Consider the following 25,347-nt stretch of genomic DNA (forward strand, 5'->3'; position numbering starts at 1 on the left):
ACCTATAGACACTGAAAAGTCTAATACTTATTAAGATGTTTACTCACTATTGCTGATGGCAAAATCTGGTTTGATTGCTAAAAAATACTTGGTTTTGCAGAGTCTGGATATATCCCTGCTTTGTTGTAAGGTTTAAGATAATTCCCACTTTCTTTGCCTCTTCTTTAATTCTTTTGTAGTTAAACAAATATAGAAAATATTAATGATTTACATAAATACATATGTATTTACACATATATTTATGTATTTATACATACAACACACATATTTATTTATTTACTATTTTATATTAGTTCTGGGAATTAAACTCAGAGGCATTCTACTACTAAGCTACATCCCCAGTCCTGCCTTTTAAAAATTTTTTGATACAGGATCTTACTAGGTAACAAAGGCTAGCCTTGAACTTGTGAAAGGCCAGCCTCCTGACTCAGAGTACCCAGTGACTGGAACTACAGGTGTGGCTCACCATGCCTGGCTGATGATTAATATTGATTAGTCATCCAGAACATTGTGTGAACTGAAATTATATATGTGATAGTGATACCTTCTGGTCATTTAGTGCTTGGTTATTTGAAATGTATTTTTAAATACATAGTGTAATTTGATCCTTAAGGCAACCCTGTAAATGTTATTTTAAAAGAACAAAAATTTTGCTTCACAGAAGAAGAAGTTGAAAGTCAGTAAAATTAACTGACCAACCAGAGTCACATTAATTTAAGAACTGAATGAGTCTTGGTTGATTTGGGTAGCAAATTCATTTATTGACAGAAACCAAATGCCAATTAATACTGCTCAAAATCCTCTAAAATTGTTCTCCTGGAAAGGAATGGATTAGAATTATACAATCTCTCAGTGCAAGGAGTTCTCTTTCTTTAGAATTGGATATAATAAGCAATTGAATGCCAAAAAAATTCAAAGAAATTTTTTTTTCTATTTTCAAGACTCAGAGAAATTGTGGATGTGAACAACTGATCCTGTCTCTCTGAGAATTAACTCTTTCTGGAGAGCTTTGATCCTGACCTAATATATGGTCCCTGCAGATTCTAGAATCCCAATGGGAAAGGAAACCATGCAGCAACTTTGCCCAAGAGCTTTTTTAAGTAAACAAAACAAACAACAAAGAAACAAACAAACAAAACACAAGGATCCCAGTGATGTCCCTAAGGAATGGCTGGCTTAAAAACTTTTTGGAAGGAGAAGGAGGGATCTTTGTTACAAACTTCCGTCCCTCCTCTGGCTTCTGTTCCCTTACCCTCTGCCCCCTGCAGTGTTGTGTTTTCTGGGAATCAGCAAGAAAGATCACAAGTGGTCTTTTCTTTTTTTTCACTCTCTCCCATAAAGAAAGCTTTATCACGTGTGGCCTTAAACTTGCAGCAAATTGCAAAGAAATGGCTCAAAGGCTTCAGCTCTTTCTGTGCCCCGGGAGCTGAGATGCACGTCAGTGGCCTTGCCAGCGTGGCCAATTCTCTGCAGACTGCCAGAAAAAAGAGGCCAGTTGGAAAGACGAAAGAGAAGAGATTGCTCAGGGGTGAGACCAGAACCTTCATCTTTTATTTCCCTTAATCTGCTCTGTGTCCACCCAGGCTCTCCTGACCTGGCAGCACTGCTCACACGGTTGCTGTGGAATTCACCTGGGTTTCCTCTTTCAGCCTGTGGCGTGTGGTCTAGCCGCACACGTGAGAGGAACTGGCTGTCTTGCATCTCCACCTCCAGGTAAGATCTGGTTCTCTTTTGAATTTTGTGACCTTACCACTGATTCTCACAGGAAAGAAGTCCATAAACCCTTGAATTCTGCATTACTCATGGGTTCCAAAGCTCTTCAATGAGAGTTGATGGTGGAAATAGGAGAGGAGACTGGTTGAAGAAGTCAGATAAGCCCAAATCTGGGTTCAAATTTTGACTCTGCTGCTCATAGTTGGGTAGCTTTGGATCAGCCACTTAACTACTCTGATCCATATCACCTTCCAAATGGGCTTATAATGCTAATCTTTGGGGGATTGTTCTAAGGATTACAAAAAGTACATATATCACCTGGCATAAATATAGTACTTATTAAATCTGACATAAATAGTTATTTTTAAGGCTGGGGAAAGAATGAGCCTTCTAAACAACACTCACTCCTTTTGAAGGTGGGATCCCAAAGTTCAGAAACCAAGCTGGTACCTAGGTTTTCCTCATGCAAGATGGTAAGGAGGTTACTGCCTTTCTGACTTTCTCTGGAGTCCTTGGAGACTGCCTGCTGGAGAGTGTCTTAGTCATCATTTCAGACCACAGGGGTCAAGTGCATCTGTGTGATTCAACTGCAACATCTCTCAGACACCTGCCTCTAAATCTAAAGACCAGAGGACTAAATTTATAAGCCCATGGAAACAGAGAGTTCAGGTTTTTTTCAGCCTAAAATGAAAGAAAAACTGGTTGGCTAGTTTAACTTTTGCTTCCACATCCCAGGGTACCACATGAAAACTTTGCCATATGTCTTTCCCCACAATCTATTCAAATGATCAATTAAGCTTTTGCCAGACGTAAATCCTGCTTGTTAACCGTGTCCTCTAACTCTCTTTCTGCAAAGACTATTGAAGAAAGTTATTCTGTGTGCTGAGGATAGTTCCATTCATATCATTGAGCTTCTTTCCCTCTGTTTTCAATGGCTGGAAATCTCCATGCTCACAAACTGTAGCCTCCTTAGAACAGACTGCATTTGCAGTGATTTGCAGATTAGCCATCAAGATGAAATTGCATTTTCAGCAAAACTCTGCAGTGTCAATATTTTAAGCTAGGTATTATTATGCTCTACTACCTTAACTATGATCACTGTAGATAGTTCCCTTCTGCTATCACTTCTAGATTCCAGTTAAAACAATTTTTATATTAATACCTCCAAATCTAAAAGAGACAATGTACTTAGTGTCTCAAGTTTTTACATATTATTTTCAACTTTCTTCTCATTAGCATTAGCATATTAAAATTAATCCTTTGGATCTTTAAGGATAGATTCAATTTGAGTGTTAGTAGATTGTAGTGTTAAATATTTGTTATTTGAATTTTCTTGTCACTGGCTTTAATATTATGGCTGATGGGAAATCATATGAGATATTAACCCCTAAAATAATAAGCCAATATGAATTATATAGTGTAATTCTTGGAGAAATATTACAACTTAAGCTGTAGATTTACAATTTAGTATTTAAAAATTTTCTGGATTATGTCTTTTTTACCTGGTGATATTTTTACATTTTAATATCTTAAAATATTTTTCATATAATAGTACATGTTTATTGAAGAAAAATTAGAAGATATACACAAAACACTTTTAAAAATTATTTGTAATATCACCAACCAGTGTGTTTTGAAGCTTTGTTTCTATTTATATACATGTGTGAATATTTATTTATTTTACTAAATAATTTTTATATACACTGTTTTGTACAATGTATTTTTAAATCTTGCTCTGAATTACCCTAGATCTACATGCCTATCATTACTTCTTTATATTAGTTTCCAATGGCTTCAAAGCATTTCATTGCATGAAGGTATTGGACTTTATTGGACTTATTCTTGGGTTATTTGATCATTCAATTTTTCACTGTAAGCAATGGGTCTTTCTAGGAATTCAGTCGAGGGCACTCATTAGTTTTGTAGTGAAGGAACATATTTAGCATTGTATAACTCAGTGTTTTGCAACCTCCCACCCCCTTTTTGTTTGTTTTCTGTGTCTCCCCTTTTAATTGTTCTGGAAAAACATTGTTCTGGAAAAATAATCTTCCTAACTCAGTGTATATGAAGTACCTGCTCATATCAGGTACTGGTAGAAAAAAATTGCTATTTTTAAAAAATCAGGAATGGTTTGAATCTTACTACCTGATATTTTTGCATCAACTAATATTTTACTGTTTTAATTTTAATAGGTGAATAAATTTTCTAGTCTTCATCAATTATTTAAGGTTTTAGAATATTCCTAGCTGTAAAATATTAGTTTATTCACCTATATTTGCTAGCATTGTATTTGAGATTTTATAGTTCATGGGCTTTCCTGAAGCATTTCTTTTTAGGCTGTCTTTATGAGATCTAATTTTCAATATAATTTTAGTTTTGTCAATGAATGGAAACAACAATACTCTGGTTCCATTTTCTACTATCGTCCTTTGAAGGATAGTGATTGATAAAGCACTCCTGTTATATCAATATATACTATTATGTATGTTGTATCATATATACCAAGATATATCTTGGTATCTTTGTTTAGGGCATAATTTCAATTTATTTTTGTCAATGTCTTTCTTGGTTATTTTTCTCTTATGCTCTGTGTCAATATAGATAATTGGTATTTGCTAGAAAGTTATCCATTTTGTCAACATTTTACAATTATTTTTGTATCCTGTACATAACTTTTGTTTTATGCTCCTACCCATCGTGTTTTTATTCTTGTGTCATCTTTTGATCTCAGTTAGCATTATCAATATCAATTCTGTTTAGTTTGTTTGGGTTTTGTTTTTTGTTTTTTGGGTTTGCAATATTTTTGTTTCGTTTTTCTTCCCCTTGTACATTTTTTGAAATTTCAAGTTATAAATGTTTTTATATAATGTAATCTATAAATACAACAATATTTTTTGAAAACCAAACACTTGCCTCACCCTCTTTCCCCTCCCCAGACAAATCCTCTTAACTTTTGAATGCCTTAGGTTTTCTGATATTAACTTCATATTTCCAAATAAATTATTGATAATACTATTACTTGATTTTTTTCAAACAATGAAGGTTTAATAAACATAGACTAAGCATTACATAAAGTCAAGATCCCCATACAACACTCAGAACAAACCTCAGTTTCCACCACAATACATGAACTTTTACTCCAATTGTCATTTCTTTTGTTAGTGTAACATATATGGAGGATCTCTTAATATGGAATTGTGTTACCTAATAATCTTTAGGGAGATCCAGGGGGTAGTTTATTTTTTTAATCCTTTGATATAAATTAGCTTATCAGGCATGCACGGAGTCATGCAGAATCCTAAAGAAGTGAGGCCACGGGATGTGCAAATATTGATATGAAGAGAGAGAAATAGGTTCAGAGAATGGGATGCTATCAAGGGTTTGATCAGGACAAAAAGAGCAAGGGAGTATAGAAAAGTAAGCACAGCCCCCAATATGAGTTATCACAAGTTTATTGGTAAAATAAACTTTTTAAAAAATCATACTAAAGTATGTTTTAAATTTGGTTCATTTATAGAAAGTCTTTACTATGGTGTATATTTTTGTAAAATTAGAAATAAACATTGTATTTTTATTTTAAAAAAAAGAAAGAAAATTAAGCATGGGAAGGGAGGCCATCTTTCTTACTGTAAGGCAGACCCAAGACTATACTTTCTTCTGAGTCAAATCCAAGCCTCAGTCATAGATAATTCTTCTTCCTACTTTGTCAAACTAAAATGATACACAAATTTGACCTCTTAATGCTTTTGCAATACTTTAAGCCTTAATTTGGCCCTACAGGAATTACAAGGTACTTTAGGGACCTAAGGTGGGTATCAACCTCTTCTACTCATTCTGATAAGAAGGTAGATGTGAAGGCTTTAAGATCAGTGCAAGTGAATCAACATTCAAATGGTTGAATTCCTCTTCTTCCTTTCCTGCTTGCTCCTAGTTTAATCTGGCAAGACCACAAAGTTAGCAAAACTGTGCCTCTTTATTTATTCCAAAGGCAACATTTAAATTTATTCTTTGCTATAATGAGGCTTAAACCAGTAGGATTGAGAAAGAATGCTGGCAACAATGTCCCAATAGCAGGATTAGTTAATCAAATATCCTGTTTGATTTTAATTGAAAGAATTTGCCAATTTACTATGGTTACAAAAGATGTCTTCCATAAATGATGTCTATAGAAGTGAAATAAAATATGATATAATAAATTGTGTAGATTTGAATTATTTGCTTAACTTTTAAAATCAACTTTGACAGGTTAGAGTCGAGAAGCAATTTCATAATGGACACTTCATCCAAAGAAAATATCCAGTTGTTCTGCAAAAATTCAGTGCAACCTGTTGGAAGGCCTTCCTTTAAAATGGAATATCCCTCTGCAAAGGGAAAACAGCCCTGCTGTGGTGAACTAAAGGTAGAGTAATGAAGGATTGGGTGGAGGTTATGCTCTTGGCTTTCTATTCAACTATCTTCTGTATAATAATTTAGAAGTGAAAACTGCTTCCCTTTTAAAAATAAGATTTTTCTATGCAGCTTAATAAAACCACACCTTGCCTGGCCATGGGAACAATCATTTCCTAACCATGTAGGTTAAATTAGTTTCTTGGGATTTTTTGAATGTACAGAAAAGGGGAGAAATATTAGAAAATAATAATTATTGAATTTTTACCATGTACCAGATATTTTACTAAGTAAGCACAGGTATGATATTTAATCTATGAATCACCCATATTATTTCCATTTTATAAAAGACTTTTGACTTTCATTGCTATACAGTAAGGGACAGTGTTGCTTTTTTAAATGGAACTCTGTATGACTCAAACCTCTCATCTTTTTTAAATTTTTTTTTTAGTTGTAGACGGACACGATACCTTTATTTTATTTACTTATTTATTTTTATGTGGTGCTGAGCCACAACCCCAGCCCAAACCTCTTATCTTTATACCAAATATTCACTTAGCAAATACTTACATTTTTTCACATTAATGCTAATCTAGATGCAGATGGATATTGCACCACACACCTGTCTAGCAAAATACATAAACCAGATACCAAGAAACGTTTGCCATTAAGAAGCTTGTTGAGTACAAATTTAACACACATGAACTTAAACATGAGGGCTGTTAGTTCCTTTTTTTCAGTATACTGTGTCCTTGCTGATATAGCACAATCACTGAGAAATACAGAATTATGAGTGTTAGACTTGTGACAAGATGCCAGCTGTTTGGTTTATGATTTTCATTTGTGACTCATCAATGACTCCTTCCTCTCTTTGCTTCATATATATTGATCTTCTTTTCAAAGCTAGACTCCTGTAAAACATCCTTTGGAGAAGGGAGAAAGATAGGAAGAAATGGTATTCAACATATTTATTTTGAATGAAATCAGCATACATTTCAAATTCCAAGAAAATTTGAACTTATTTTTGAAATCTGCATGAGCTTGGAGTTGAATGAAGCCTATAACAGTGGTTGAATTAAATCTTCAATAATAAACTTAATGTTATATGTTGCTCTTAGTTTGTGTTCTTGTATGTTTGCTTAGTAAATTTTCCAATCTGTGTCAAGCTACAGTCAGACTGTAATCTGTTTTATTTTTCAGGTATTCTTGGGTGCCTTGTCTTTTGTTTACTTTGCCAAAGCATTGGCAGAAGGCTATCTGAAGAGCACCATCACTCAGATAGAGAGGAGGTTTGATATCCCTTCCTCACTAGTTGGAGTAATTGATGGTAGCTTTGAAATTGGTAGGTATTGCAAATGCCCTAACTTTTACCTTTAAGCCCGAGGTATTCTTATGGCTAGGTGACTTTCCTCTCTCCATTCTGTTGTCTGCTGTGATCTGACCTGTAAAATCTTGTTTGGACAGAATTTGCCATAACCTTATGCTACAGTAAAGGCAATTTGCTCTCTCAGAGCACCTAGCAATGCATTTCCTACCCTAGGTATTCATTATTGTATGACTCATACAATTTAGAGTCTCCAGTCAAATTGAAAGACTTTCCTAGAGAAGAGGGTGAGAAATTGATTGGTATTTTGAGTTATAGGAAAGCAAATTACTGTTAATTCTTCTAGATTATTCTAAGAGTGAAACTTCTGTATTGGTTGATGTGCTTTAAAATGGCTTAAAGTTCTACTGTTTCCATTGAACACCTTTATCTCAAATATCACAGGTTTGTTCTAGTTATTTGCAATCCATGGATTTCCAGACAAGTTAGTTTCCTGACCATAATCCCAATTTGCTTCTCTTGCCTCGTTCTACATTCCTTCCTTCCAGGATTCTGGACTCACTCCCAAACTCCAGCTCTCAATCATTCCATTTTGTACAACAATGTCCTTTATTCTTGGATATCTCCTGGCATTACCATCTAATTTCTCCCCAAGTGAAGTATTTTTTTGTAACAAAGATTTTTTCCTAAAAATGACAGAATTGGCCAAAAACAATTATAGGTTTTTTTGTATCATAACTTGGTAATGTTTCCAGATATTGATTCTTTATTTTAAATTGTTCTCTATACTTTAAGTACATTTTTTTTTCTTTTTGGCTGAGTAGAATTTCATTCTCTCTCTCTCTCTCTCTCTCTCTCTCTCTCTGTGTGTGTGTGTGTGTGTGTGTGTGTGTGTGTGTGTGTTCTTTATCTATTCATTCTTTGGCAGGCATTTTTTTTTATTTTATTGTTGGTTGTTCAAAACATTACATAGTTCTTAATATACCATATTTCACAGATTGATTCAAGTGGGTTATGAACTCCCATTTTTACCCCGTATACAGATTGCTGTGTCACATCAGTTACATTTCCATTGATTTACAAATTGCCTTTCTAGTGACTGATGTATTCTGCTGTCTATCCCATTCTCCACTGTCCCCTCACCCCTCCCCTCCCCTCCCCTCCCCTTCTCTCTCTCCATTCCCTCTACTATAAATCGTTTCTTCCACTTATATAATTTTTCTCCTACTCCTCCTTTCCTCTTATATGTAATTGTGTATAACCCTGAGGCTCACCTTCCAATTCCATGCAATTTCCCTTAACTCTCACTTTCCCTCCCGCCTATCATCCCTGTTTAATGTTATTCTTCTCCAGCTCTTCGTCTCTACCCTGTCCTTGGTTACTCCCCTTATATCAAAGAAGACATTTGACATTTGTTTTTTAAGGATTGGCTAGCTTCCCTTAGCATAATCTGCTCTAATGCCATCCATTTCCCTCCAAATTCTATGATTTTGTCATTTCTTATTGCAGAGTAATACTCCATTGTGTATAAATGCCACATTTTTTAATCCATTCATCTATTGAAGGGCTTCTAGGTTGGTTCCACAATCTTGCTATCGTGAATTGTGCTGCTATGAACATCGATATAGCAGTGTCCCTGTAGCATGCTCTTGTTAGGTCTTTAGGGAATAGACCAAGAAGGGGAATAGCTCGTTCAAATGGTGGTTCCATTCCCAGCTTTCCAAGAACTCTCCATACTGCTTTCCAAATTGGCTGCACCATTTTGCAGTCCCACCAACAATGAACAAGTGTACCCATTTCCCCGCATCCTCGCCAGCACTTGTTGTTGTTGGACTTCTTAATGGCTGCCAATCTTACTGGAGTGAGATGGTATCTTAGGGTGGTTTTGATTTGCATTTCTCTGACTGCTAGCGATGTTGAGCATTTTTTCATGTACTTGTTGATTGATTGTATGTCCTCCTCTGAGAAGTGTCTGTTCAGGTCCTTGGCCCATTTGTTGATTGGGTTATTTGTTATCTTATTATCTAATTTTTTGAGTTCTTTGTATACTCTGGATATTAGGGCTCTATCTGAAGTGTGTGGGGTAAAGATTTGTTCCCAGGATGTAGGCTCCCTGTTTATCTCTCTTATTGTTTCTTTTGTTGAGAGAAAACTTTTTAGTTTGAGTAAGTCCCATTTGTTGATTCTGGTTGTTAACTCTTGCGCTATGGGTGTCCTACTGAGGAATTTGGGGCCTGACCCCACAGTATGTAGATCATAGCCGACTTTTTCTTCTATCAGACGCCGTGTCTCTGATTTAATATCGAGCTCCTTGATCCATTTTGAGTTAACTTTTGTGCATGGCGAGAGAAAGGGATTCAGTTTCATTTTGATGCAAATGGATTTCCAGTTTTCCCAGCACCATTTGTTGAAGATGCTATCCTTCCTCCATTGCATGCTTTTAGCCCCTTTATCAAATATAAGATAGTTGTAGTTTTGCGGATTGGTTACTGTGTCTTCTATTCTGTACCATTGGTCCACTCGCCTGTTTTGGTACCAGTACCATGCTGTTTTTGTTACTATTGTGTGGGGAGCCATTCTGACACGTGATTGGGTGACTCCCGTTAAGGGCCTGAGGCACTCTGGCTGTGTCGGAGTTATCCCGACCCTTTCCTGATGAGAGAGCCCATCCGTGTGGGGGTGTGCGTAACCACTGACCCTGGAGACCCAATCACTGACCCTGACCTTGGAGTGCAGCCCCCCCTCAACCTTCATTGGATGGAATTCTCCCCTGAATCTCTTGTCCCCCCAAATAAAAGGCTACTCCCCGGCGTGTTCGCGCTCTCTCTCTCTCTCCTGCTAGCCCAGAGTAATCCTCGCTGCCCTGCTGGGCGGCTGGAGGCAGGGAAACAGGGAGGCGAGCCGTCTCCGACCTAGCAATGTAAAATAAGGTACTGTCTGTGTGTTTTATTTTGATCTCTTCTAACTAACTTAATGCCAGAACCTCATTAATGAAACCACTGCGCAGGCCGCGTGGTAGACTATTGCTCTGTAGTATAGTTTGAAGTCTGGTATCGCTATACCGCCTGATTCAAACTTCCTGCTTAGCATTGTTTTTGCTATTCTGGGTCTTTTATTATTCCATATGAATTTCCTGATTGTTTTATCTATTTCTACAAGAAATGCTGTTGGGATTTTGATTGGGATAGCATTGAACTTATAGAGAACTTTTGGTAATATCGCCATTTTGATGATGTTAGTTCTGCCTATCCATGAGCAGGGTATATTTTTCCATCTTCTGAGGTCTTCTTCTATGTCTCTTTTTAGGGTTCTGTAGTTTTCATTGTATAGGTCTTTCACCTCTTTTGTTAGGTTGATTCCCAGGTATTTTATTTTTTGGGGGGATATTGTGAATGGAGTAGTTGTCCTCATTTCCGTTTCAGAGGATTTGTCGCTGATATACAGGAATGCATTTGATTTATGCGTGTTGATTTTATATCCTGCCACTTTGCTGAATTCATTTATTAACTCTAATAGTTTCTTTGTAGACCCTTTTGGGTCTGTTAGGTATAGAATCATATCGTCTGCAAATAGTGATAATTTAAGTTCTTCTTTTCCTATTTTTATGCCTTTAATTTCTTTCGTCTGTCTAATTGCTCTGGCCAGTGTTTCGAGAACTATGTTGAACAGAAGTGGTGAGAGAGGGCATCCCTGTCTTGTACCAGATCTTAGAGGGAATGCCTTCAATTTTTCTCCATTCAGAATGATGCTGGCCTGTGGCTTATCATAGATTGCTTTAACAATGTTGAGGTATGATCCTGTTATCCCTAATTTTTCTAGAGTTTTGAACATAAAGGGATGCTGTACTTTGTCGAATGCCTTTTCTGCATCTATTGAGATGATCATATGGTTCTTAATTTTAAGTCTATTGATGTGGTGAATAACATTTATTGATTTCCCTATATTGAACCAGCCTTGCATCCCAGGAATGAATCCTACTTGATCATGGTGTATAATTTTTTTGATATGTTTTTGAATCCGATTCGCCAGAATTTTATTGAGGATTTTTGCATCTAGGTTCATTAGAGATATTGGTCTGTAGTTTTCTTTCTTTGAAGTGTCTTTGTCTGGTTTAGGAATCAGGGTGATGTTGGCCTCGTAGAATGAATTTGGAAGTTCTCCCTCTTTTTCTATTTCCTGAAATAACTTGAAAAGTATTGGTGTTAGTTCCTCTTTAAAGGTTTTGTAAAACCCTGCTGTATACCCATCCGGTCCTGGGCTTTTCTTAGTTGGTAGTCTTTTGATGGTTTCTTCTATTTCCTCTATTGTTATTGGTCTGTTTAGGTTGTCTATATCTTCCTGACTCAATCTGGGCAGATCATATGACTTAAGAAATTTATCGATGCCTTCACTATCTTCTATTTTATTGGAGTATAAGGATTCAAAGTAATTTCTGATTATCTTCTGTATTTCTGAAGTGTCTGTTGTGATATTGCCTTTTTCATCCCGTATGCTAGTAATTTGGGTTCTCTCTCTTCTTCTCTTCGTTAGCATGGCTAAGGGTCTGTCAATTTTATTTATTTTTTCAAAGAACCAACTTTTGGTTTTGTCAATTTTTTCAATTGTTTCTTTTGTTTCAATTTCATTAATTTCAGCTCTGATTTTAATTATTTCTTGCCTTCTACTTCTTTTCTTTGGCAGGCATTTATTTGGGTTGGTCAGGATATGTTCAATCAAAAAATAAAATAACTATATATGCCACATTTTTTATCCATTCATCTATTGAAGGGCATCTAGGGTGGTTCCACAGTTTAGCTATTGTGAATTGTGCTGCTATAAACATTGATGTGGCTGTGTCCCTGTAGTATGCTGTTTTTAAGTCCTTTGGGCATAGACCTAGGAGAGGGATAGCTGGATCAAATGGTGGTTCCATTCCCAATTTTCCAATAAATCTTCATACTGCTTTCCAGATTGGCTGCTCCAATTTGCAGTCCCACCAGCAGTGTATGAGTGTGCCTTTTTCCCCACATCCTCACCAACACTTATTGTTGTTTGTATTCATAATAGCTGCCATTCTGACTAGAGTGAAATGAAATCTTAGAGTAGTTTTGATTTGCTTTTCTCTAATTGTTAGTGATGATGAATATTTTTTCATATATTTGTTGATTGATTGTATATAATCTTCTGAGAAGTGTCTGTTCAAGTTGTTATCCCATTCATTGATTGGGTTATGTGGCATATATACACAATGGAATAATACTCAGCAATAAAAGAGAATAAAATCATGACATTTGCAGATAAATGGATGAAGTTAGAGAAGATAATGCTAAGTGATGTTAGCCAATCCCCCCAAACCAAATGCCAAATGTTTTCTCTGATATAAGGAGGCTGATTCATAGTGGGGTAGGGATAGATGAACTCTAGATAGGGCAGAGGAGTGGGAGGGAAGGGAGGGGGTATGGGATTAGAAATGATGGTGGAATGTGATGGACATTATTATCCAAAGTATATGTATGAAGACATGAATTGTTGTAAATATGAATTGGTTGTATACAATATGAAAAATTGTGCTCTATGTGTGTAATAAGAATTATAATGCATTCCACTGTCATATATATAAATAAAAATAATAATAAAAAAGAAATGAGTTTCTGAGAAAATAGCATTCAAGAATGTGTTAATAAATTGTCAGAATATGTGAAAAGCCATAGGAACATTCTCATTATCATATTTTTACTACATGAGAAATTGAAATAGGAATTTTAAAAGCATGTACTTTAAACCTAACAAGCCACATGTAAACATAAATAACACATTTTAATAAAAAGTATATTTTTCCACTCCCCCCACCCCCCAAAATAAAATAACTACAAATATTTTTAAAGTTTTTTTTGTTTTGCTTTTTAATGTTTTACTTAAATGATCTTGAAATAGATTTTTATATACTGTGATATAGAAATCTGTTCATATTATCATAACCAATTTTCTAATCTCCATTAATTGAGTATATACTTGGTCCAGTAATTTGTACCAATCAATTTTGGTCCGATGATTTGTCTTTTTTTTTTAATCACTTATTAACTTAGCACTTCTTTTAAATCTGTTTAGATGTTTTTATCCTTGACTGAATATAAGACAATTTTAATGATAATAGTTTTATAATTAACTTCGCTATCAGGCAGGAAAATAATCTTGCTCTTCAATTTTTCTTAGATATACTTGGATAATAATTTTCTGAAATATCTTAATTGTATAGAACTTATTGGTCAGATCTGTTAGCTAGCATTGTATGACAATGAATCTTCCTAACCATGAATGTAAAATAACTCTCCATTGAATTAGGCCTTTTTCTTATCATGTTCAATTTTATTTTGTAATTTTCTTCATAAACATATTACTCTTCTTTTGTTGGATTTATTCTTATCTATTTAAATTTTTGTTGCTGTTTAAAAGAATTTTTGTTACTTTTTAAAAATTTGATAATCCTAGAATAGGGGTACAATATTGATTTCAAAATGTTAACTATGTGTAGCAACTTCGCTGAACTTATGTTATTAACTTATGTTAATTTTTCCTTTGTGTGTGTGTATTTTATTTAGAGACAGGTTCTCACTGAGTTACTTAGCACCTTGTTTTGTGAGACTAGCTTTGAACTCAAGATCCTCCTGCCTTAGCCTCCCTACCACTGAGATTATAGGTGTGTTGAATTTATGTTAATTTTAATTGACTGACAATAGAAGAAGCTTTAGTATTTTCTGAGTAGACAATCCCATTGTCTGAAACAGAAGACAATCTTAAATATCTTCCTTTTTAATTCTTAAATCTGTAATTTTCTTGTTCTTGTTTCTTAACATTGGCCCCACGACTGTGTTAAATAGAAGAAGCAGGGACAATGGCAGTGGATACCCTTCTCTTATAATTGACTTAATCCAAATGCTTTCAAATGTTTATTATTTAACAATATCCTTGCTGCATGGTTTTTATGCATATATTTCAAAAATTGATTTGCTCATTAAGTTATGGTTAATTGAATTGAGTACTTTTACTACATTTATTATGATAAACATGAAATTATCTTTCCACTGGCTGCATAATGATTTGATTCATAGATTTTTTTTTTCTTACTTGATCATACTCTTGTACTCCTGGAATAAACAGTACTTGGTCAGCAAGTGTTGTTTTTGCTTACTGTTTAGTTCTCTGATATTTTTGCTTGGGATATTTACATGTATCAATCATCATAATTAAGCTTGAACTTTAATTGTCCTTTATATACTGTGATACAGAAATCTGTTCTTATTATCATAATCAATTTTCTAATCACCATTAATTGAGTGTCCTTGTCCAGTTTTGGTTTCAAGGGTCTTATGATATGACTTGAGTAACTTTCTTTTCTCCTATTTGAAATTTTTGCATGTGTTTGCAGACAGGGAGTGAAAGAAGGAGACTCTGTTACTTTAAAGTTAGGTAAAACATATTTGTAAAACTCTCTAGATTTGTCTTTTTCAGAGGCTAGTAATGGTAGGTGTGGAAGAACTTTGATAACCAATTTGGTTTTGTTGTTGTTGTTGTTGTTTATTAGTTTAAGATTATTTTTTTTTTAAAGAGAGAGTGAGAGAGGAGAGAGAGAGAGAGAGAGAGAATTTTTTTTTTAATATTTATTTTTAGTTCTCGGCGGACACAATATCTTTGTTGGTATGTGGTGCTGAGGATTGAACCCAGGCCGCACGCATGCGAGGCGAGCGCGCTACCGCTTGAGCCACATCCCCAGCCCAGTTTAAGATTATTGATCATCATTTTTCCCCAAGTGTGTCTTGAGAGTTCACAAAAGGTATTAAGTAAAGGAAGAAAAAATGTCTACAATATCACAGATGCTGAAATCGCATCATCTTGTATGTTGCATAGCCATGAATGTAATCAGGAACAGCCTGTGACTGAGTTCTTTGCTGTGAAGTGTTGGTGCAGGGCAGGTGGGGTAACTGAAAGTCAGCTCTCTCTTTACTTTGGTTTATTTACTGTGGCCCATTAAGAAACATATAGACATCATTATCAGTATAATGAGATACAAAGTGTCTTCTGCTAAATACTTAAATGCCAAATGGGAAATCTCATGCTTACTTAAAAAAAATGAAATACAAAAATAAAAAGCTTAATTCTTCCTGAAGCCAGAAAGCATAGAGCCACTATACAAGCTGCTGTCATTACTATTATTATCCTCAAGGCTAAAAAAGCTACTGCTCTTTTTCCAATTGGCTAAAGCTGGCAAGGTGACTAAACAGTAGTAAATTAAATGATTGCTTACAGATGTAAGGAGATACACTCTTGCTGGAAAATTGAAAACATCGAGGAGAACTTCAAAGCAAGGAACCCATCAGTCATCATCATCAATTGTTGGGGAAGTGTTAAGTTCTTCCTCTTTCTAGTTCTGCAGTTCTTAAAAATAAATATACCAGATGAAAATAATTAGGACTCTAAAGCCCCCTGTAAGACCCTAAACAACATTTATCAAAGCATGTTGCAGGATGGTCCTGTCAATGCTCTTGAGCTTGTTTTAGAAATGCAGATTTCTTGGCTAGCTCCTGGTTTCAGGGAATCTGAAACTGTTTGGATCCGCTAAGAATGTGCATTTTTAACAAGTTCCATTTCTCCCACCACCTCCTTCCTGTAATTGCCATACACAGCAAAGCCTGAGAAATCTTCCCTGAAGCTATTTAATCACATTGACCCCCACAATCAAGTACAAAGTAACCTTTCACATGCTTCACTGGAGACATTTTAGAAAGGCTTAATTCTTACCTAAAGAAAACACATTCTTTAATTATTTTAAAAAAGAGAGAGATGGACATGTTTTATAGAGATTTTTGTATTTCATAAAATTTGTGTTACATGTGTACATTAAGATCAATATAATTACTGTGTACCAAAATTATCTATGTGGAGTAATTTTATTTCTATTTTGAATCTTTGAAAAGTGTATAAACAAATGATAAGATATCATTTGTGTAAATATGAGCTTCATAATTTGATTTAATTTAAAGTGAAGTACAGTTATGTCTGTTTTACTGTTTCTGTTGGGGATATCAGCTAGAGAGAGAACATATATATATTTCAAGAGCAACTGGAAAACTAATAGAAGTTTTAATAGAAAACTTGAATGAAGAAACAGCAATAAGTTTACTTCAAAATCACTAAGGAAAATTTAAGCAAGCAACTCAAGGAGTCCTTCAACAATTTAATTTATTGATAAAAATACTTTAAAGGGCAAATAAGTAAGTAGCTTGGGTGAATGTGATGGTAATTAAAATATTTGCCTGAAAGGATAAGGTGACTGAAATAGTGTATATGGAGCCAATTTCAATAGTCATATTAAAGATAAAAAAGGTAAATCTTGGGGACCATGGTGGGGAGCTGGTGGACTCAAATCATTGCTGAACCTGCTGTGTACACTCATGTACTGAGCTGCCTATCAGCTGTTGTCTGAGTTTAACTTTGAATGCTTTATTCTTTCCCCCAAAGGGAATCTCTTGGTTATAACCTTTGTTAGCTACTTTGGAGCCAAACTTCACAGGCCAAAAATAATCGGAGCAGGGTGCCTGATCATGGGAGTGGGAACATTGCTCATCGCAGTGCCTCAATTCTTCATGGAGCAGTAAGTCCAAAGCAGTCATGTCCCAACTTACCCAACAATTGTCTTTCTCCCTTTTGTGATTACAGTTAATCATTTAAAAGGGAATTTATGCCATATAGTTTTATGTCTTATTATATATTCTTTGGACAAAATTTCAGAATAATTTTATAATTTTATTAGTGATGATAATCTAGGAAAATTATTGATGTCAACACAATTAAAGAAAAAGTTTTTATTGGTACATTTTGAGTCAAATGCTGTCATTGAGCTATGGAGGCAAAATATATACATAAGAAAATTAACATGTGCAATAAATGTCAAGTGGGTGTCAAATGAGTCATGAATGAATACTATATATAATAAATGCTATCTCATGTTACTTAACATTTCTTGGCCTGAGTTTATGCATCTTAAAAGTAATAAGTAGCTCTTAATGCTGCTGCAAATTTTAAATGAGATGACACAGGTAAAATGCTTATCAAAATTCCTGACCTGAGCAGTAGCTATGTTATTATTGTTGTATATTTTAAGCAATTATCTTTCACTAATTCTACCTTATTTCAACCAGTAATCAACAATGGTTTTATCTTAAAGGTGTTGCGTTCAGATGAACTTTTTTTAACTTCAAGTTAATTACAAATGTAGGATAGCAGTACAAGAAAATCAGAGTATATATGAGAGGTGGGATAGGCAGGCTAGGGCTGACAGAGGATGCCAGCAGGACAGACTTAGATTCTTGTCCACCATCTTTTATAAATTAGAGATGCATTGGTTATTTATGATTTAGTGTTTGCCACTTGCCAGGTACTATGCCAGGAATGGGGCTATTTCAGTGAAGAAACAATACAAAAATAAAAATATGCACAATCTCTTTCCCTGTAGCACTTGCTATCTACTCAGGATTATTATATAACTTCTTTTCGACTTTTCATAGCATTGGTCACAAGCTGGGTACTTATTCAGTGTGATTTCTTGTTCTCTAAAAAAACTATCTGCCTAGGAGAAATATCCTTGATGTCTAATAAAACATACAAATCATGCATACCAATGAGTAAGGACCTGTCCCAACAGATGAGTTTAGTTTTATGTGTGTTAGCTCAAGCAGCTCATGAATTTATCAAGTCCATATTGATCATGATAAAGGCAGTGAAGACACGGTAATTAAAAATAATCTCTGTTGTCATGGATCTTATGAAGAAGAGACAGAAAATTAAAAAATAAATAGTAATACAGTATGTTTGATAATGTCAAAAACTACAGAGAAAAATAACCTAGTTAAGAAAGGTAACCTAGTAAAAAGTATGCAGTCAGGAATGTGGTTTGCAATTGATAGTAGGGTGTCCAAGAAATAGCTCACAGAGAGAGGGAGTGATATCTGAGGACCTGAAGAGGTGAAGGGTGAGCCACACAGGCATCTGGGTGTTTTAGTCAGCTTTTTCACTGCTGTGACCAACAGACCTGACCAGAACAATTTTAGAGAAGGAAAAATGTATTTGAGCCTCATAGTTTCAGAAGTCGATAGATGGCTGGCTCCTTTGCTTTGGGCCTGGGCCCAAGATGAGGCAGGACATCATGACAGAAGAGTGTGTAGTAGAGGAAAGCAGTTTTGGACATGCCACCAAGAAGCAGAGAGAGAGAGACAGAGAGCGCTCTGCTCCATCAGGACATACTCAAGGGCATACATACCCCAGGGACTCACCTCCTCCAGCCACACCCTATCTCCTATAGTTGCCACCCAGCTAATACCTATCAGGGAATTAATGCACCAATCATTTCACCTCTAAACTTTCTTGCATTATTTCACACATGAGATTTTGGGGGACACCTAATACCTAAACCATAACAATGGGACAAAAGACTTCCATCCTAAATGAACAGGGAATGCAATGCTCCTTCAGTAGGAGGGAGTGTGGTGTGGATGAATGGCACAGGGGCCTGTGTGCCTTATGGAATGGCAGGGGGAGTGCATCAAATATGCAATCTGAGAAGTAAATGGGAATGGGAGAATATATCTAGCTTGTTTCCCAAACTTTGATGACTACTTGAGCCACCAAAGTACAGATGTTATTCAGTAAGCCTGGAATCAGGGCTGAGATTCCCCTGCCCCTGCTGGTCTACAGACCATCCTTTGGGTAGTAAAGTTAGGAGCCATTGAAGCACTTTAACTTCTCTTCTGAAGAAGATGGGAAGCCACTGGAGAGTGAGATGATCTGACATACATTTTTTAAAGGCTCATACTGACTACTACTTGGAAAATTGACTCTGGTGTGTCAGGCTTAGAAACAGGACCATTTAGAAGGCTACTATAGACTAGCCTGGTGTTAATGAGTCTTTCCTGAGGAAAGCATTCTTTTTATTCAGGTACCGATATGAGAAGTCTTCTTCTTTTTCCAATGCAACTCTGAGCATCTCTCCATGTCTCCTAGAGTCAAGCAGTCAATTACCAATCTCAGTTATGGAAAAATCCAAAATAAGTAATGGTAAGTTGATGATTGAAGATGATGATTTACTTTAGTTTTTATATATGCTTTAGACTGGACCAAAAAAAATCTGTATATTTTTTTCCTCTCAAAAACTTTACTACTTAAATTGAGATATCGTAGTGCCATAAAAATTCCTAGAATATAAAGCAGTATATGATGAGGTCCTAAGAAAATATACAGATGATCAAATGTTATGGAAGGGAGCCTTTGTTGCTGGTGACTAGGAAAATCTTCCAGTGATTCTAAGTTAGATGGGCCTGGAAATCTGGGTAAAATGACTCCAACCCATACATATCTCAGTCCACTGCTCAGAGTGAAAGAAATACAGATTTTCCTCATAAGTACACTTAATTTCTCATTCATTCTCTTTCCATCAGAATGTCAAAACCTTAGTTTTCATTTGTTCCTAAAACCTGCTCCCTTTTTCTCAGGGGTTACTTACACAATAGCGGTGCAGTTGTAGCAGGGGCACTCTTGATATTCTCAGTTGCCTGTCAGTTTATATAATCTAAACTCCCTCAGGTCAGTGTTTGATCATACCAGGTATCATGGTGGGGTCATATTATGTTTCTGCCTTTCTGAGCACAGCAGGTCCCTTTGGCACACAAGTGACAGTTTTGGACACAGGGAAATAATTCACTTTGCACATGAACTAGGGTGCAGGGAATTTTGTCAGCATGTCTAGCATTCCATTATGGCTGCACATAGCTCAGTGATGCCAACTAAGTCACACTGGGAACAAGGGAATCATTTCTTCTCTATCACTCTAGACATGGAAGCCCTGTGAAGAGCCTCCCTCTCAGAATCTATACACTTATCCACAGGTTGTTTTTTGTTTGTTTGTTTGTTTGTTTGTTTGGTACTGGGAATTAAACCCAGAGGTGCTTAAACACTGAGTCACATCCCCAGACCTTTTCTATGTTTTATTTAGAAACAGGGTCTTGCTGAGTCCTTAGGGCCTCACTAAGTTGCTGAGACTGGCTTTGAACTTGTAATCCTCCTGCCTCAGCCATCCTAAACTGCTGGGATTACAGGTGTGTGCCACCACACCTGGCGCTTATCTGCAGGTTTTTGCCATGTCTCTAGGACTCACTATGAACAGAAAGAATGAATTCCCACTTCTGTCTTCAATATCTCATAAAGGTGATATCTCAGTGCTGCACACTCCTTCCCCTCCACCCCACCCCCAACTTGCTCCCTTCTCCTATCCTGGGGAATTGGTTTCTATGCAGCCAGTATAGAAGTCCTTCTTTCATGTCAAATCTTCTATGTATTCTGTAAAGCCTTTGGGTTCCTCTAATATCCTCCTTAATACTATTTGTTAAGATGTATTTTCCATGGGCAATAGACTCTTAAAATCTGGCTGTCCAAGTAAAAAGAAGGACCAAAGTACTACAAGAAACATGGCTTAGGGAAGGAAGAGTGGATATAAAATGTAATAACTTTACCTTCTCCTGCTATGGGAAAGGAAAGCATTCTAGAAGAAGAACATGTAAAAGTGGGGACAGACATTCAGTACACTTTCAAGCCAGTGGATGAGAGTGGAGGACGTGTTGATGGAATACAATAGATGGTCAGTTCATAAAAAGACAAGTGGCTGACTGAAGAGTTGAGCTCCATCTACATGCAATGCAGTCAGTAAAGACTTAGTTGTTTGCTTTGGACAATCAGAAAAGAAACATGATAAAAATGACGAGGCAGCTATTTCGGAAAAATGGAACACTTTGATGGAAGAATGTAAAACATCCAAGTTTAAAGTCCAGGAATTAGAATATTTTTAATGTAAAGGGACAAGTTACCAGATAGGTACACAGTTCTTTTTCTGTAGTGGAGGTTCCAGTCCCTTAAAATTTTTCCCTTAGACACAGTGGACACAAGGTTCACCCCAAACATGATAGTGGGGTTAAATACAGGATATGAGGTTTCTGCACAGTAGCTCAGCATGTCCTGATACTGCTCAGCTCACATAGTCTTTCCTCCCACAACACTCTAGGCATTAGCTGCAAGTGACTAGTGGGTACTTGAATGTTGCCAGTGTGAGCAAGGAACTGAATTTTTAACTTAATTCTTAGCAATTTGCATTTTAATAGCTATTCATGACCCTTGGACACTGTGCTGGGAGGCACTGACCTAAGGTGTCCACACTTAACTACTAAAGATTATCACCACATTTCTATAAATTAAACAAATGGTAGGGCCAGAATCGACGTTAGATTTAATTTTTAGAAAAGGAATTCACATCACATTTTGAGAAACAGAGAAGAAATTGAGAGAAGATAAGTGAACATTCCATGATCACCTTGCTACTTTTCTAGAAAAGGCAGAATCAGGATAAAATCTCTGTGAGGGTGCAGTCTCCCATTGCCCTGCCTTATCCAGAGTTTGAAAGATGTCCACTTCAATTCTTCATGAACCATCATCACAATCAAAATTACTTTAAAGGTTATTAACAGGTGAAAGTAACTCCCACCTCATTAGATTATTAGGAGGATTCAATTTTAATATGCCTGCAAACCACTTAGCCTAACATGTGGCAGAGAGGAGTCATTCAGATGGGTGATTACTGAAGACAGTTAATATTATCAATTGTATTAAATGGCTAAACTGTTAAAAGCTATATTTCATTTATGATAAGAGGTAATTAATTATCCTACCTCATATGGTCATATTATGACATGACTTGAATGAAAGCATCTAAAAATTGTCAGATGTGAATTTTACTATGAAAACCCTCCGCAAAATATTCTTTTTGTTGGAATATTTATACTGCTCAAGCCTATAGGATTTGTAGGGGTTTGTTTTGTTTTGTTTTGCTTTTGGTATCAGGGCTTTAACCCAGGGGTGCTTAACCACTGAGATGCATCCCCAGCTCTTTTTAAACATTTTTTATTTTGAGACAGGGTCCCACTAAGTTGCTTAGGGCCAAACTAAGTTGTTGAGGCTGACTTGTGATCTTCCTGCCTCAGCCTCTCAAACTGCTGGAATTATAGTTGCATGTCACCACACCCAGGCTAAGGTTTGTAATATTAATGAGTTTGCTTCCAGAGACCTAAAACTGGTTAATCACTAACAAACAAAAGTCATTGTAGGCAATTCAGCCCAGTGTTGCAGTATGAACCATATGAAATTTTGAATTTCAGATAAAATCTGGTCAACAATGTAATTATTTGTGATTTCGGCTGAAAAATAGGAAAGTTGTCTAAAAATTAAAATGAGAACGTCTTTGTTAAAAATTTGTTTGCTCCAAATAGAATATTCAGTGTTATTAGAATGTAGGGATTCAAATAACTCAACGTAGGTATAAAATAAAGACAGAAAATAAAAAGTAAGTGGTAGCCAGGCATGGTGGTGCACCCTGTAATCCCAGCAGCTTGGGAGGCTGAGGCAGGAGGATCTCAAGTTCAAAACCAGCCTCAGCAAAAATGAGGCACTAAGCAAGACAATGAGATCCTGTCTCTAAATAAAATGCAAAATAGGGCTGGGGATGTGGCTCAGTGGTTGAATGCCTCTGAGTTCAATACCCAGTAAACCCTCCCCCCACCTGTAAGAAAAAAAGAAGTAAAGGGAACAAAAACAAGTAATAATAGAGTTGCTTAGTCTGGGGGATTTAACTGCCTAAGATTGAAACTGCAAAATATTTTTCAAACCTACTCAAACTCCTATCAAATTAGGACTTTTGCAAATTTCACTTTTGCATTCTAAGTTTAGAACCAATTGTAGAAATGCACAGTAAATAAATTTGATAGTGATCCAGGGTTTTTTTTTTGTTTTGTTTTGTTTGTTTGTTTGTTTGTTTTTTGTGATGCTGGGGACTAAACCCTCGTGCATGCAAGGCAAGCACTCTACCAACTGAGCTATATCCTCAGCCCAGTGATCCAGTTTTAATTCTCTTGTTTGTTTTTCTTTTAAGAATGTGAAGGGGATGCCAGCTCATCCATGTGGGTGTATGTGTTCCTGGGAAATCTTCTCCGAGGATTAGGAGAAACTCCCATCCAGCCTCTGGGTATTGCCTATCTGGATGACTTCGCCAGTGAAGACAATGCTGCTTTCTATATTGGTAATGCCATCTCAGTCACCTAGGGAATGCAAGTGCCCAGTCTGCTCATTCCATTCTCTGCTAAATTGGGTGTGAAAGGTTTTATACTTCATTCTCCATTTCTTTAGTCAGCAAGCACACTTTGAAGCACACCCAGAGGATTAGGATGATAACCTCATAAATTAGAAGGACCTATTGCATTAAAGAAAGAAATACCAAAAAAAAAAAAAAAACTAGCTGTGAGTTCAACTGCAATGACATATGACCTTGTGAAAATATCTTGATGGGCTTCAGATTTCATAGATTTTTTAAAATAGGATAAGTATACCACTGAGCCTTTTAAAAAATTATTTTTTTCCACATCCCTAGAAACTGCTTTCCATTCTATGAGCTCTGATTATTTAAAGTGTCTTCTTTTCCTATGAGTGATAGGCAACAGGGAATTCTGGGGTCTCGGCAATAGGCAGAGTTGGACAAAGGAAAGTATAAAGGATAAGGGCAAGGCCCAAGGCTAACCAATCTCTGGAGAGATCCCAGAGAATAGATGAGCAACTAAAATCACAAAAACCAAAATAATACAGCAAAGGCAAACTCTTAAGATGTATCTAAGCAACATTTACTGGATGCCTCATATTCTGTAACTAAGGTAGAAACTAGAGATACACGGCTAAGACTTGTTCTCTCTTTTATGCATCAGTCTTTATTTCTTGGAGTTCTGATCTTTTGAAGGCCTTGCCTTCAGGGACAGAGGGCAAGATTTAAGTAGAAAAGGAACCACACCTAGGTTCACTGTATAAGCTTGCCCCGCCTGTGCATTGCAGAACTCCAGGTATTCTGCTTATAGCCAAGCAGGTTATAATTAAGAACAGATTCTTGCTCTAAAGGAAAGCTGTAGTGTAAATCAGAAACTGGAACAGAGAAAAAGCTCAGTGATATATGCACTAGGCAATTACTCTGGGAACTAGAGGAAAGGTTGCAGCCAAAATAGCATGCAGGTGCCTAAGGGTCCTCTTCCGCTCCAAGAACTCGGAGTCTGCTCACTCTTTTAGCCTTGCTTCTATTCTAAAAAGGGCCTGGTCATAGTTAGTTTCCCCTTCAGGTAATTTTACCACCCAAAAATATGTGTATGAAATGAAAGGTAGATGGTAGATATTTGGCAGGCAAGAGCTACCTTTCTGTTTATTGGAAACCAAAATCTGTTCAGTCTGTTCCACTTACCTTCTAAGGCCACCCTTGCTGGTCATGAGCATTCTGAAGAGTACTTTCCCTGTTCCATGGTCTAGCTTCTTTGCCAGCTGCTTCTATTAATCTGTGTGGGTACTGCAGAACCTCATAGTAAATGGATACACTTTCTCACTAAGGTAGAAGAAATCAATTTTAATGTCAAGATAGATGTTATGCTTAACTGACCATAAACATTTTTGAAAGACTATCAAAATGAGACTAATTCAAATTTTTAGCCATGGAGAATCTAAATGGGAACTAAAGTTTGCCCATTTTAGGAAATTAACTACTTCAGAGTCTTGGGGTTATTTTCTAACTAAGGGATAGTTAATGCATTAACAGTGTTCATTTATGTGCACATTTGAATATAGCATAATGAATCCCACTATTATGTAGAATTATAATTCACCAATTAGAGTAAATAATTAGCTGAGTATGGTGGCACACACCTGTATTACCCACAATTCAGGAGGCTAAGGCAGGAGGATTGGGAATTCAAAGCCAGCCTCAACAACTTAGTCAGGCCCTAAGCAACTCAATAAGACTTTATCTCTAAATAACATATAAAAACTGG

The 25,347-nt window shown here is 36.2% G+C and overlaps 1 protein-coding gene across 1 annotated transcript in view; it reads left to right on the plus strand.

Annotated features, from left to right (window-relative positions):
* Positions 1-1,609: 1,609 nt before the first annotated feature.
* Positions 1,610-25,347, plus strand: part of SLCO1C1 (solute carrier organic anion transporter family member 1C1) — a gene marked incomplete at its 3' end in the record, with an annotated part of 51,388 nt that continues 27,650 nt past the window's right edge. The window contains exons 1-6 of the mRNA XM_081311906.1: positions 1,610-1,713; positions 5,959-6,112; positions 7,300-7,441; positions 16,919-17,051; positions 19,392-19,510; positions 23,424-23,570. Of these exons, the coding sequence (XP_081168032.1) occupies positions 5,984-6,112; positions 7,300-7,441; positions 16,919-17,051; positions 19,392-19,510; positions 23,424-23,570 (670 nt within the window). The 5' untranslated portion in view covers positions 1,610-1,713; positions 5,959-5,983. The remainder of the gene's footprint in view (positions 1,714-5,958; positions 6,113-7,299; positions 7,442-16,918; positions 17,052-19,391; positions 19,511-23,423; positions 23,571-25,347) is intronic.

Source organism: Spermophilus citellus (assembly GCF_964194105.1).
Source record: "Spermophilus citellus genome assembly, chromosome: 10".
Taxonomy (NCBI): Eukaryota; Metazoa; Chordata; class Mammalia; order Rodentia; family Sciuridae; genus Spermophilus; species Spermophilus citellus.